The 14,899-nt window shown below is 53.6% G+C and overlaps 1 protein-coding gene across 1 annotated transcript in view; it reads right to left on the bottom strand.

Annotated features, from left to right (window-relative positions):
* Positions 1 to 8,944, bottom strand: part of CD6 (CD6 molecule) — a 45,264-nt gene extending 36,320 nt beyond the window's left edge. Inside the window, exon 1 of the mRNA XM_056131547.1 lies at positions 8,884 to 8,944. Coding sequence (XP_055987522.1) covers positions 8,884 to 8,944 — 61 coding nt within the window. The remainder of the gene's footprint in view (positions 1 to 8,883) is intronic.
* Positions 8,945 to 14,899: the final 5,955 nt, after the last annotated feature.

Raw genomic sequence — 14,899 nt, 5'->3', positions numbered from 1 at the left:
GGGGGTCCTGTCCATGCCCCACCACCCCATGGAGTCCAGGGGTCCCCTCCCATGCAGGGGAAAGCAAGTGGTTTTCCCACGATGCCCCCCCTTTCTCCCAAGGATCCCCAGCTTCCTCTGAAGCCAATCAGCCCGGCCCCCCGCTCCTGAGGCCATTTCAGGCACAAGTTCAGGCTCAGTCGACAAAATGGTGGGCGGAAACGGGGCTCCTTTCTCCCTGGGCCCAGGGCCAGGAGTGGTCACGGGGCACCCCGGGAAGCCCCACTTTCCTCCAGGAAATTCCCCGTCTGCTGTTCAGTGTTTTCCCACTGTTGTTTCCCCGGTCCTGGGCCCGGCGCATCACCACTGACCCTGCTTAACAGCCGGGGAAACTGAGGCACTTGGAGACGACGCTCAGCGAGCAAAGGCCTCACGCCTGCGCTCACCTCAAGGATTTATTTTCACTGCTGGTGATCAATGAGGTGGAATGTCCCCAGAGAGCAGGGGAAGGGCTCTCTTGCAGAGGAGGTGCGGGCGGCGAGAGTGTGCAGGGGCTTACGCAGCTGCCTGGCAGGTGGTAACCCGGGGTTCAATTCCCAGCCCCGCACATGATCCCCCAAGCCCTGCCAGAGCGATCCCTGAGCACCGATCCAGAAGTACTCCCTGAGCACTGGCAAACGTGGCTCACATGCGTGCACACAAAAATCGAAAGAAAATAGGAGAAGTATGCCAACACCACCCCAGAACATCTCGGGGACTCACACAGAGGACGTGGGCTCTGTGTTCCCTTTGCCCATTTTTCTAGTGAGACAGACGGTGCTGCTGGGGCCACAGAGCTAGCCCGAGTCAGAGGCCAGTCGCTAGAACCCGTCCCTCCTCCCCTCCTCAGGGCTCCTCCCTGCCCCTCTGCAGAGCTGGAAAAGGGAGGGAGCATGAGCTTGGACCCTGCCCCTAACTACAAGGCTCACCGGGGCCTGGTCCAGCCTCTCCATCCAGTCAGCGAGGCAGGAGGGGTCCCCAGCAAGGCAGGAGAGTCCCCAGACTCTACCTGGATGGGGGCAGATTCTACACCTCATTTTCTGCCTCTGCATCAGCCTTTCTGTGTGAGGCACACGCACACACGCATGCACACATGCACACATACACACATGCACACACACAGACACTCACACACACATGCACACATACCCACACAAACATGCATGCACACACAGACGCGCCTACACACAGACATGCACACACACATGCACACATACGCACACAGACACGCATGCACACACATGCACACATACGCACACAGACACACATGCACACACACAGACACGCACGCACGCACACACACATGCATACATATACACACAGACACACACATGCACACACACACGGGACAGGAAAGTGGGGGTCCTCGTCATGGAGGGAACCTGGAGTGGGGGGTGCCCTGCACAGGACCCCCCCTTCCAGCCCTTCTGGCGGGGGCAGAGAGGTAGCCCAGGGCTGCCCCCCTGCCTCTCTGCAGGGGTGAGGCAGAGCAGCTGTTCTCACGGCTCCATCACCAACGGTTGTGTCACCCCAGAGCCACATGAAGGCGGTTCTCAAACACACGTGCCCACCGCGAGCAACAGCCGTGGGGAAGCCGGGAGGGGGGCAGTGCTTGGGGATGGGAGACCTGAGCGAACTGACCTGAGCAGGAGAGGGCTGTCGAGGGCAGGACTGGGGTTCTAGGGACCCAGGAGGTGAAGAAGATGGGTTTGAGGTGGCAGACCCCTGGGGCCAGCTCACGCCCCTGAGTCCTTGGTGGGAAGGGGGGATGGATTCAGGCTATGATGGAGGGAGGTTTATTGGGGGAGGTCTCCTGGGGGACACCTGCTACTCCTCCTTATGCCTCCCTGCAGCCTCAGGGACCCCATTTCATCCCCGATCTCTCCTAGGGGAGATGAGGCTGTTGCCAGCAGCCTCATGCAGAGGGAGATAGCGGGGGCTCACTCTCTATTGGGGGGCCCACACCCGGTGGTGCTCAGAGGTTACTCATGACTCTGCACTCAGGAATTACTCTTGGCAGTGCTCAGGGGAACCTATGGGATCCCAGGGATCGAACCCAGGTCTGTACTATCTCTCCAGCCCCGATTTTTTTTAATTTTTATTTACAATATTTACAATATTGTTGCTGTCAGGGTTTCAGGGTTTTGTGTATACAACATTCCAACACCACACTCTCTGCTAGAGCATCAGCTTCCCACAACCCCACTGCCCCAGTGTTCCCATGTGTGCGTGCACACACACACACACACACACAAATACACATGCACACACACATCCCTGTCCTATCCCATCTCCTTCGTCCCTTAGTTTCTATTGCCTTTGTTCATTGGTTGGTTCCTTCCTGTCTCCTTATACCCCACATAGAAGAGAACATTCTGGGCTTGTCCCTCTCCTTCCCACTCACTTCGCTCAACATGTGACTCTCCAGACCCACCCGCCTAGCAGCAAATCGCATGATTTCATCTTTTCTTGTTGCCGGGTAGAACTCCACTGTGCCTGCATACCATACAGAGGCCAGGAGAAAAAAACACCCCACGAACTGGTAGGAAAGAGCTGACTAAAGGCTAATATCCCAGATATATAAAGCACTGACTGAACTTTACGAGAAGAAAACAGCCAACCCCATCAAAGAGATGAACAGGAAATTCCTCAAAGATGGCCAGATGTATGTTTTTAAAACGCTCTACCTCACTATCATCAGGGAAATGCATTTTTTTTTGGCTTTTTGTGTCACACACACCTGACAATACTCAGGGTACTCCTGACTCCACACTCAGGAATCACTCCTGATAATGCTCAGGGGACCATATGGGATGCTGGAGATTGAACCCTGGTCGGCTGGTTGCAAAGCAAACGCTCTCCCCACTGTATTATTGCTCCGGCTCAAATGTGTATAAAATATCAGCTCACACCAATGAGACTGGCTGGCACATATAGAAAAGAACAAAGACAGGAGTTGGATCCACAGTACAGCGGGTAAGAGTGCTTGCCTTGCACACATCCAACCCAGGTTTAATCCCTCACATTCCATATGGTCCCCTGAGCACCACCAGGAGTGATCCCTGAGCACAGAGACAGGAGTAAGTCTTGAGCAACTCCAGGTGTGGCCCCCAAACCAAAAAATTAATTAACAAAGAAGAAAAAAAAGAAAAATGAACAAAAACAACAAGTGTTGGTGAGGATGTGGGGAAAAAGAAAAACCCATCCACTGGTGGAAATGCCAACTGGTCCAACCATTAGGGGAATCAATGGAATCAACGTGGTCTCTTTCCATTCATTCTTCAGGCAGTTCATTCAACTTCAGGCAGTTACATTTGGCTAAATATGTCGAACCTATCTCACCACTATGGTGATGGCTATGTGACCGTCCCTGCCAGCCATTGACCTGTCACCGGAGAGCCAGACCAAGCCAGAAGAATTAGGCAGACCCCCATTATGTGTAAGAGGTAGGGCGCGAGCTCTGTGGTCTGGGCAGGCAGGATGCATGTAAACGATAAATGAACAACCAAGGGCCAGAGAGATAGCACAGTGGGTAGGGTGCTTGCCTTGCATGCAGACCACCTGGGTTCAATCCTCAGCACCCTATATGGTCCCCTGAGCCCCACCAGGAGTTATCCTTGAGCACAGAGCCAGGAGTAATCCCGGAGCACTGCCAGAGAGGGCCCAAAAACAAACAAAAAATTAATAGCCAAGACATAGTACAGAGATTAAGGAACTTGCCTTGTGTACAGTTCGATAACCAAGTTTGATTCCTGCCACTGAAGATCTGCCAGTACTCTGCCACCAGAGATTGTGAGCACTGACAGGTGTGGCCCAAATCACCCTCATTTCCAGCCCCCCCCATAAAAGATTTTGAGCCAGACAAATAGGCAGATGATAAGTCATTTGTCATGCACCTACCTGACCTCATTTCAATCCCCAGTACCCCAAATAGTCCCCTGAGCACTGCTGGGTGTGGACCCCAAAACAAAATAAAGTAAACATAATTGTAAACAACAGTTTGAGGAGGTAGTTTAGTGCAAAGTCCATGATTTGTATGTAGAACTGGGTTCCAATGCCAGCATCACACACACACACACACACACACACACACACACACACACACACACACCAAATATCCAAATATCATAGCGAACACTGATTAAATTGAATCCAATCCAGTCACAGGCCCCTCGGGGAGGAGATTGAAAACTCAGGTTTATATCACTTGGAATCAGAGGTCATGGATCCATGCCTGGTAACCAGAGCAGTGCCCAGCTAAATGACATTGGATGCTCACAGAATCCTACCTAATCATCTGGTAAAAATATAACCATTTCATCTCAGTTCCTGGGGCTGGGAATTTCCACCAGGGTTCACCCAAGCCACCTGCAATGAGACAATGGTATAAGCCCGATTCAGGGCTCTTAAGCCCAGAAAGATCAGCATCGAAAAAATAAACAAAAGCACCAAAAGTGGGGCTGGAGCAATAGCACAGCGGGTAGGGTGTTTGCCTTGCACGCGGCCAACCCGGGTTCGATTTCCAGCATCCCATATGGTCCCCTGAGCACCACCAGGGGTAATTCCTGAGCGCAGAGCCAGGAGTAACCCCTGTGCATTTCTGGGTGTGACCCAAAAAGCAAAAAAAAAAAAAAAAGCACCAAAGGTAAGGAAATGAAGCCCATTTATGCATGTGTGTTGGGTCAGGTTCTGTGAATTAGTTTCTCTCCCGGACATGATCTAGTCATTGACTAGTTTGAAAATTTCAGGTAAGGGGCTGGAGAGATAGTAGAGCATGAAGGGCACTTCACTTGCCTTGCAACTGGTCGACCGGGTTCAATTCCTAACAATCCATACGGTTCCCTGAGCACCACCAGCAGTAATTCCTGAGTACCAAGTCAGAAGTAACCCCTGAGCACTTCCAGGTATGACCCCAAAACCAAAAAAAAAAAATTTTTAAAAGAAAATTTCCACTGAACATTGAAGACCTTCTGGCAATGTCTACAAACAGTATTAGAGGCTAATGTTCACTTCGTTTCAAGTTAGTGTGTTAGCTCAGTAAATGTCTTTTGTAATCCTTGAAAAGATTCTGAGAGAGATTTAAAAGTTCTGTAAGAAAATCAAATCTGTTGCCTTTGTAAATGTAGTTTAGAATGAATTAGACTAATATAAAAATGGCATGAGCTACGCGTCATTTAACATTTTTCCCTTTCACTTTAAAAAAAAAAACTCAAAAAGAAAAAAGTAAAGGAAATTGCAACAATTCAATTCAATTCAACCCGACATATCTAAAATGCGACTCGGATAAAATTTACTAACAAGATATGTTAAGTCCTTTTTTTGTTTTAAACATTTGAATTGTAGGGCTGGAGCAATAGCACAGAGGGTAGGGCATTTGCCTTGCACGCGGCCGACCTGGGTTCGATTCCCAGCATCCCATATGGTCCCCTGAGCACCGCCAGGAGTAATTCCTGAGTGCATGAGTCAGGAGTAACCCCTGAACATTGCCGGGTGTGACCAAAAAAAGCATTAAAATAAAATAACCATTTGAGTTGTGCCAGGTATTTTACATTTCCAACATGTCTCAAACTAGAGTCCTTGAAACGCGTTCCCCTAGTCCCCACCATATTGTACGGCATAGATCTGAGGGAATGTAATTAGCTACATTTGTAAGAGGTATGTATTATTTAAAGCTGCTTACTCTGTCCAACAGGATGGGCTGAAATATTCATCAAAGATCCCTTGTGAGTTAGTATTAATAACGATTGGCCTTACGAATAGAATGTGATGCATACCATGACCTTCCAAGGGAAAACAACAGCTTCTTAAAAACCAGCTCCTTTAAGAGACTCTCAGGAACAAGCCCTGGGGGCTTAGCTCGGGCCACACCACATCCCTCATGTGCTTAAGGACCCAAGTCTGATCTCCGGCACCACGTGGACCCCAAGCATAGCAGTGCCGGAGAACTGAGTCCATCCAGCCTGGCGGGCTGAGCATCTGCACCGGTGACCCCTGGGCCCCCTGAGCCTGACCCCAAAATGAAAGCGACCCTGAGACCCTCCCCATCCCTGTGCAGAGGGATGGGGCCATCGGTGGGCATAGGTGGCAGAGAAAAACAACGGCCACTCGGGTCCTTCCTAGCATACAGGTCAGCCCCGGACCAGCCCTTTGGAACTAACTGCCCGAAACACCCATTTCACAGACAGGAGAGCAGAGGCCGCAGCCACACACTGGGACCTAGGCCATATCCCCCGTGTCACCCTCCCACACCCACCGGATCCTCATCCCAGCACACCCACCTGCCTCCTGTCCACACAAAGTGCTTCTAGATCCTTCTCCCTACCTTGTCCTCAGGGGCTGATGAGGAAGTCAAGACACAGAGATGGGGAGTGGGGGGAAGGGTCTCGGGGAGCATCTACAGAGCATGGTGAGGGGCTGGAGCAATAGCACAGCAGGTAGGGCATTTGCCTTGCATGTGGCCGACCTGGGTTCGATTCCCAATATCCCATATGGTGCCCTGAGCACTGCCAGAAGTAATTCCTGAGTGCATAGCCAGGAGTAACCCCTGTGCATAGCCAGGTGTGACTCTCCCTCCCCCCCTCAAAAAAAGCAAAAAAAAAAAACCCACAAAGCATGGTAAGTAAAGTTTCCTGAGTTGGGGTACACCGGGGCAGGCACCAGCACAGGCCAAGACCCCATAGACGCAGCTCAGCACCCAGCCGAGGCCCCACAGACGCGGCTCAGAGCCCAGGCCAGTGGGCAGGGGAAAAGTTATGTGAGACCCAGGGCAGAGATGAAGTAGAATCTATGAAGAGGTCGGTCCAGCACCAAAGGACCAGAGCAAGGCCAGCCAGGACCAGGGAGACCCAGAGCTGCCTTCCCCCTCACCCTGGGACCACCCCCCGGAACCCCAGGTCTCCAGCTCTTGGGGTACAGACCCGAGAGCATCCTGCTGGGCCTCAGACGCCCACTCTCCTGCCTCTCGGCTGTGGTCATTCTTTTTTTTTTTTTCTTTTTGGGTCACACCTGGCAATGCACAGGGGTTATTCCTGGCTCTGCACTCAGGAATTACTCCTGGCGGTGCTCGGGGGACCATATGGGTTGCTGGGAATCGAACTCAGGTCGGCCGCGTGCAAGGCAAATACCCTACCCGCTGTGCTATTGCTCCAGCCCCGCTGTGGTCATTTTTTCTTCTGCTTTTCTCCCGGGAGGCCCTGACCGCCATCCCCACGCTGGGCAACGAGTGGCCTGCAGGCCCCGCTGGGTGGCAGCCAGCTGGTTGCGGCCTGCCTGGTGGCACAGGGACGGGCGCCCCAGGTCAGCTCTCTCTGGCCTCCCGAAGAGGCTCTGGCCCCCCAGGTCCCAGTTTCCCTGCCGGCCGCACCCTACAGGCCGGACCTGACTCCCCACCGCAGGGTGGACACTACATCTGGCCCACTGGGAGGTTCTGAGCACAGCGTTTAGCACACTCAGCCCAGAAACTGTTCCCTACAGCAGGTGCCCACTGGCTCCCGGAAGTCAAGAAGAAATTCCCAGGGGAGCCAGGCCAGCCTGCTGGGCCCTGCTCTCCCCGAATGCAGAGCGGACACCTGTGGGTCTGGCCGGGCACCCACCAGCTCCCTGCGGGCATAGACAAGATGGGGCTCGCTCTGAGCATTCCCACACGCCCCACTCGTTTCTTTGTGTTCAGGGGCCAGACCGGTGGTGCTCAGGGATCACTCCCAGGAGTGCTCTGGGGACGTCTGATGCCTGGGATGGAATCTGAGTTGGCCGTGAGCGAGGAAAATGCCCTTCCCGTTGGACGACCCTCCCGCTCCTTCTCTCACCCACGGCAAAGGTGTCAGTGTCCATCCCAATGGCGGACAGTTTCTTCAGTGACAGCCAAGGAGGTGGCAGACACCAGGACCAAACAAGCCCCAGGGGGCAGAGGGGAGAAGGTCTGGGAGGGGCTCGGGGCCCACTTTCACTTTCCTCAGCGCTGCCCAGGCCCCAGTTGCCCACTCCAGGGGCCAGCAGACCCTTCCCCTGAGCAGGGGCAGGGACAAAGATGGGCTGGGTGGGGGGACTTTCTGAGGAGTTTCTGAGAGTAACTGGAGTCACTGAGAGTCATTGGAGGAGAAGAGATCTCAGTCCACTCCTCCCAACCCCTGTAAAGTTGGGAGGCCCAGAACCAGGGTCCCTCGACTCAGGCAGAGAGAAGCAGTGACCCCCAAACGCAACAGTCTCTCAAGACTCACCCACACAGCCACTTCTCCTGGGGGCCTTCCTGGGCCTCCCTCCCATCACAACTAAAGTCCTCCAGAACCAGGCCAGAGCCAGGGCCGTTCTGCTTCCCCACCAGCCGTTGGCCCCGGGAACCTGCACCCTGCTCTCCGCAGAGGCTCCTGGGTGCAGCCCCAGGCGAAAGGGCACTTGGCACCCCGGTAAAGCCCAGGTGGGCTGGGAGTGGCCCTCAAGAGCCTCGCTGACCCCATCTCCAATCCACATGACCCCAAATGACCGTGCCTGGGCCTCCGGAGACTTCCTGGGGCCCTGGCCCATGGCAGCCCTATTTAGGGGCGGGGGGCCTGAGCCGAGGGAGCTCAGGGCCTCGGCTTTGGAACTAGGGTACAATCTGGGAGCAGGTCCTCCAGAGAATTAGCCAGGGGGTCCCAAGCCTGAGGCCCGTGGGCCTGGCGTCCAGGAAGGACTCGGACATGCTGCTCATGTAAGCTGCACCATGCGTCCTCTCAGCATGACCAGGCCCACCCGCACCTCTTCACGGGGTTCTTACATCCCCTCCGAGCCCCACCTGCCATTGGCACAGTTGGCAGGCTCCCTTCGTGGCTAGAAGGCTCTAGAATACCAGAAAGGGGCCCCGGGGGGCCGAGGAGGCCGCGGTGCTACCTGAGAGGGCTGCCGCCAGCAATCCGGCCATCACGGAGACGAACCACATGTCCAGGGCCATCTGGGCACCTACGCAAGCCCGCTGGTGGGCGCTGCCATGCCGGGACACGCGCGGCTCTGCCCGGGGCCGCCCCTGGGCTTCGGGGGTGCGGGCACGGGAGGCGGCTCCGTCTGCACACGAGCCTCTGGTGCCTCGGCTCTGCTGTGGTCGGTCGCCAGGAAGCCAGGGTGCGCCGCTGTGTCACCAGCTGCAGGGCCCGCCCTGCGGCCCGCTGAGCGGAGACTCCCACACAGACACACATTCACACGTGTGTGCACACATGCCCTCCCACGTCACATCACACTCACACGCAGGCACACATCACACGCACACACGGGCACAACCACATGCACACATCATATACACGCACACATCACGCACAGGCACACGCACACGTGTGTGCACCCATGCTCTCCCACGTCACACTCACACACAGGCACAATCACACGCACACATCATGCACATTGCACACATCACACACATGCACATGTGTGTGCACACATGCCCTCCCACGTCACACTCAGCACAGTACATGTCACACTCACACACAGGCACAATCACACGCACACATCATGCACATTGCACACATCACACACATGCACATGTGTGTGCACACATGCTCTCCCATGTCACACTCACGCACAGTACATGTCACACTCACATATGAGCACAATCACACACATCATACACACGCACACATCACACACATGCACACGTGTGTGCACTCATGCCCTCCCACATCACTCTCAACACAGGCACACATCACATATATGCACACATGTGTGCACACATGCCCTCCAATGTCATTCACACAGGCACACGACACAATCACACGTACACATTATGTACACATCATACACACATATCACACATGCACACATCACAGTTAGGCACACATGTACACATATGTGCATATGTGCACTCCTGTGCACACATCATGCTCACACAACCATGCATATACACACGTGTAGACACAACACACTCTTACATTCCCACATACATACATACAAGCACATATCACATGCTCACACACATGCATGCACATGCACACACATACGCTCAGCCTCACACCAGTGTGCAGACACATACCACACACATGCAGACACACATGACCATACATACACACACACACACACACACACACGTCCACACACAGGCCACCTGATGATCAGGCCTGGGGGGAGGGGACCTTGCCTGTCATCTCTGCTGGCCCACAGGAAGAGCAGGCACAAAGGACGGGCTCAGGCACCACAGGAGGGGTCCACGGTGGGCCCTCAAGGTCAGGTGGGCTGGGCGGAGTGGACTCAGGCTTGCACTGTTTTGTTTGCAGGGAATGGGCTGCAGATTTGGGGTCACACCCAGCGGTGCTCAGGGCTTACTCCTGGCTCTGTGCTCGGGCATCACTCCTGGCTCAGGGTACGAGGTGAGGTCCTGGGAATGGAGCCTGGGCTGGCCACTTGCAAGGCAAGCGCCTTAACCCTCACTGCCCTGTGTCTCAGCCAGGCCTGCACTTTGTCACCTGAGAGGCTCCGCACCCACCTCAGATTCGAAGATGAGGAAGATGGTTTGTTCCAGCCTCCTTCCACAGACCCAAACCAGGAAATGGCATGGAAGGTTCCAGTCCCGTGGACTACAGGACATGGACTTCATTGCCCTGAGAAGCTTGGGAGAGGAAGGTGGCCGAGGCAGCAGGCCCAGGAGAACAGCAGGGGACAGGGTCAGGGCATGGAGCAGGAGTCGGGCCAGCAGATGGGACACGGAGGACCCAGGGGGTCCGCGGGGGCGGGGCTGGGAGCTCTGAGAGGTCCATCTGAACTGCTCTGGGCAAGAGGGGCTTCAACCATCTTCCTCCCTGGGGCGCTGCAGTAGACGCCCCATCAACGCTCTGTGTGAACGAGGAACCGGCCCTTCAGTTTCGTCACTTCACAGAACCTGGGTCCCTGAGGCTGAACCCCAAGGAGTCAGGTCCCCTCTAGCACCTCCTGTTCTCCGGGTTCACCTTTTCCTTCCCTCCTCCAGCGGGTCCTCACCTCCCCCACCTGTGGGCTGGGAATGAGGCCTCCTTCCCTGGGTCCCAGTTGCCTGGGTGGGACCTTTCGTGTTCAAGTTCAGACTCACTTGAAGTTCAGACTCACTTGTGGGGGGAGCTGCTAGCACCCCACAAAACCCTGCCCTCGGGTGGGGGTGGACTCTTGCCTCCGGCCGACGCTGCCCTCTGGTGGAAGGTTGCTGGTAGTGCAGGCAGCAGATGGGTGCCTGGGGATTGGACCCCTTAGGAATTCTAGGGCCTGGGAAAGGCTGGACTGGGCCGGCTGGAAGTGGAGGGAAGTCCACCTTTCTGGCCTCTAGAAGGTCCATAGAGCCCGAGAGAGCGTCGTAGGCTGAGTGCATGCTTCGTATGTGGGAGACCTGCGTTCCATCCCTATCACCGTACGGTCTCCAGAACAGCACCTCTGAGAATGACCCCCATAAAGTAAAGGTAAAGGTAAAGGCCCTCCCGTTGATCGTCGATTTGCTCGAGCGGGCCCAGTAACGTCTCCATTGGAGACTTTGTTGTTACTGTGTCTGGCATATCGAATACTCTCGGTAGCTTGCTGGGCTCTCCGAGAGGGGCGGAGGAATCGAACTCGGGTCGGCCATGTTGGCCACTGGTAAGGCGAACGCCCTACCGCTGTGCTATCGCTCCAGCCCATGACCCCCATAATAAAATAATAATAATAATAATAATAATAATAATAATAAACTTGAAATGTTAAGGGATGATAGGAGTTAGAAAAGTCTATGTTACAGAAACACAAAATAGACATCAAACTGAGTAAGTTTAAGACTTAAATATTTAAGAGCTTTATTTAATTTTCTCAAAATAGCAACTGCACTTTATCACTGTTCTCCCGTTGTTCATCGATTTGCTCGAGCAGGCACCAGTAAGTCTCCTTTGTGAGACTGGTTGTTACTATTTTTGGCATATCAAATAGTCCACCAGGAGCTTGCCAGGCTCTGCTGTGCGGGCAGGATACGCTTGGCAGCTTGCTGGGCTCTCTGAGAGGGGCGGAGGAATCAAACCCGGGTCGGCTGCATGCAAGGCAAACGCCCTCTCTGCTGTGCGATTGCTCCAGTCCAACAATTGTGTGAAATAACAAGAACTCATAAACTGTCAATAGAAATATATTTTCTATGGAAAATTGTTATGTATTCCAAACCAAAAAAAAAAAAAATGTTTCAGGTAGAGCTGCTTTTTTTTTTTTTGAAAGCATGTTTGCAAATCCCTTTGGTGGCTGACATACCCCACGATGCTTGGATTCACAGCTGCTTCTCCAGTTTTCTGAGATACGTTTTTTCTCAAAGGATACAGAAAGAAATCTGGCATCTTGAGATGCAGAAGAGAAAAGAAGGAGCAATTTTATAGTCTTTGTAGACAATTGAAGATTTTTCTCTGATATACCCACAAAATCTGACAAGAATAGTTTCTAAAGGTCAGTCAGGAGATAGCATCTGAAATTGTATCAGTGAACTTTAATACACTGTCAAATTAAAATCCACGGGTCTCCTTGCATTTGGAATGAATCTTTTATGCATGCATGATTTCTTAACAGCCGGCACTGATCATTCCGGAATATACTGATTTCCAGAACCACACCAGCCTTCTAAATGTTAGCGTGTATCACTACACGGGATGGAAAAAAAAAATCACATCCATTGATATCATCTCTGATTCCCCCAAAAGCCAGAAGACGAGGAGCTGTGAAGAGCGGGGTGGCAGGGAGGAGGGTTCTAGAATTCAAATTTTCACTGAAAAGCTCCAGTGCCATCAATGACAGCAAAATCCTGTCAGCAGCTGTGTTTAAAGTGACAGGCTCATATGTTCATTTTCAAAAAACGTGTCTGCCAAGTCCTGAAACCTATATCACTGTGGGTGCAAAGCAAGATGGGATGCTGTGGAAAAAACAAACAACCTCCCCAGCTGCTCCCGCAGACAAATCTGACTGGGGCTGCTCCCCCAGCATGGAGTAGCTTCTGGATGCTTTCATTTAGCCACATCTAACACGAAAGGCGAAGCCCCCGGGCCCTTGAACTTAGCAATATTCCTCCTCTGATAACAAACCTCCAGCTGGTCTCCTAGAGCACAGTCTTAAGTAAAGCCAACTTTCTATTTTTTTTTAATTTGTCTGTTTGTCTGGGGGCCACACCCAGAGATGCTCGGGGGTGACTCCCGGCTCTGCATTCAGGAATTATTCCTGGTGGTGCTCAGGGGACCATATGGGATGCTGAGGATTGAACCCAGGTCTGGCCGTGTGCCAGGAAAGTGTCCCACTCCCTGTACTATTGCTCAGTGGTGACTCCTGGCTCTGCACTCAGGAAATACTCCTGGTGGTGCTCAGGGGACCATATGAGATGCTGAGGATTGAACCCAGGTTCGGCTGTGTGCCAGGAAAGTGCCCCAGCCCTGTGCTATTATTGCTCCAGCCCCATGCTATGTTTTCTATTTTCCATTCAGAGTTCATGGGGGCTGGAAATCCAAGGCCACCTGGAGCACAGCTGAAGGTCACTGTTTTGATTCATGTGAAGGCCGGGGACGTTTTCCCATTCATTGTTGCTTGGGTACCAAGTTACGCTCACAAAGTAGAAACGAAAAAAAGAAAAGGTCCTAATATTACTACAAAGCCTCACTCCTTCTTTTCATTTTCTTTCTCCTAAGGGAGACATAGGCAGGTTTAAAAAAAAAAAGAGGCAGTTATAGCAGGGGCTACTCTGGGAGTCTGGGGGGGGTGGGGGAGGGGCGACTGCTTTGGGAAATCCGGGGAGACTTCCTATAAGAGATGATTGTGGGTCATGTACCAGAAAACTCTATTTGTTAGTCGTGGGCTGGCAGTTCTGAGCTGGTGGAGCGGTGTGGTAAGCCCCTGTACGGGCACCCTGTACGACCCTGCCCACCGCACCCCACCCCAGCACGACTGGGCGGCCCTGGTATCACCAGGCCTGGGTGTCACTGCAGTGCCAAGCAGCATCGCATCCTGGGGCCCTGGCTCTGAAGGGCCAGCCCGGCCGGCCGAGAATCACCAGTGCCCACCCCTGCAGAAAAGAGAAGAAGCAAACTCTATTGAGCCTGGACTTAAAAGGGTTAATACCACAGTGACCCCAGCAGGGCTCAGAGGCTGTGGGATGGGGTGAGCACTTCCAAGTGAGCAAAAGGTGCTGAGGAAGGGCTGGAGCGATAGCACAGCGGGGAGGGCGTTTGTCTTGCATGTGGCTGACCTGGGTTCGATTCCCAGCATCCCATGGTCTCCTGAGCACCGCCAGGAGTAATTCCTGAGTTTGGAGCCAGGAGTAACCCCTGAGCATCACCGGGTGTGACACAAAAAGAAAAAAAGGAAAAAAAGGTGCTGAGGAAAACCAGAGGGACTCGTGGCAGGGTCCCAGCCAGTGTGCCAACCAACCGCTTGCTAACAGCCTGTGAAAGCCCAGAGAGATAGTACAGTGTTCAGGGTACTTCCCTCACCTACGGACCACCGGGGGTGCATCCCTAGTCCCCCACCATGTGGTCTCAGATGTGATGACTGATTACACAGCCAGAACTATGTCCTGAGCACAGCCAGGCGTGGCTCCCCAAACCAAAATAAAATATAAGCCAGTGAGAAGAACATGCACCCCAGGGGCTGATAAGCATGGTCTCTCCATCCCCAACCCCGACCTGCGTCTGCTCGGGGGTGGGGGGCAGGGGAGAGGCTGTAAGGTCTCTGGGGACTGGGGAGGGAGGATATTAGGTCCATTCAGAGCCTTGCACACTGGCAGCCGTGTGCCACCCTCCAGCAATGGTCCTGGGAACGTCTGACTCAGGGCACGGAGAGAGGTCTGCTCGGCCCCGCTCCTGGGTGCCCTTGGAGGGGCGACAGAACCCTCCCCAGCCCCAGAGTGAGCTTTAAGTGGCGGCATCACCCCCGCTGCAGACACGCTTCGTGGAGAACGTGGAGATGGCAC

The sequence above is a fragment of the Sorex fumeus genome, unplaced genomic scaffold (assembly GCF_029834395.1).
Source record: "Sorex fumeus unplaced genomic scaffold, SorFum_2.1 ptg000093l, whole genome shotgun sequence".
NCBI classification, from domain to species: domain Eukaryota; kingdom Metazoa; phylum Chordata; class Mammalia; order Eulipotyphla; family Soricidae; genus Sorex; species Sorex fumeus.
Note: the sequence above shows the minus strand (reverse complement) of the source record. Positions and strands in the feature narration are given on the sequence as shown.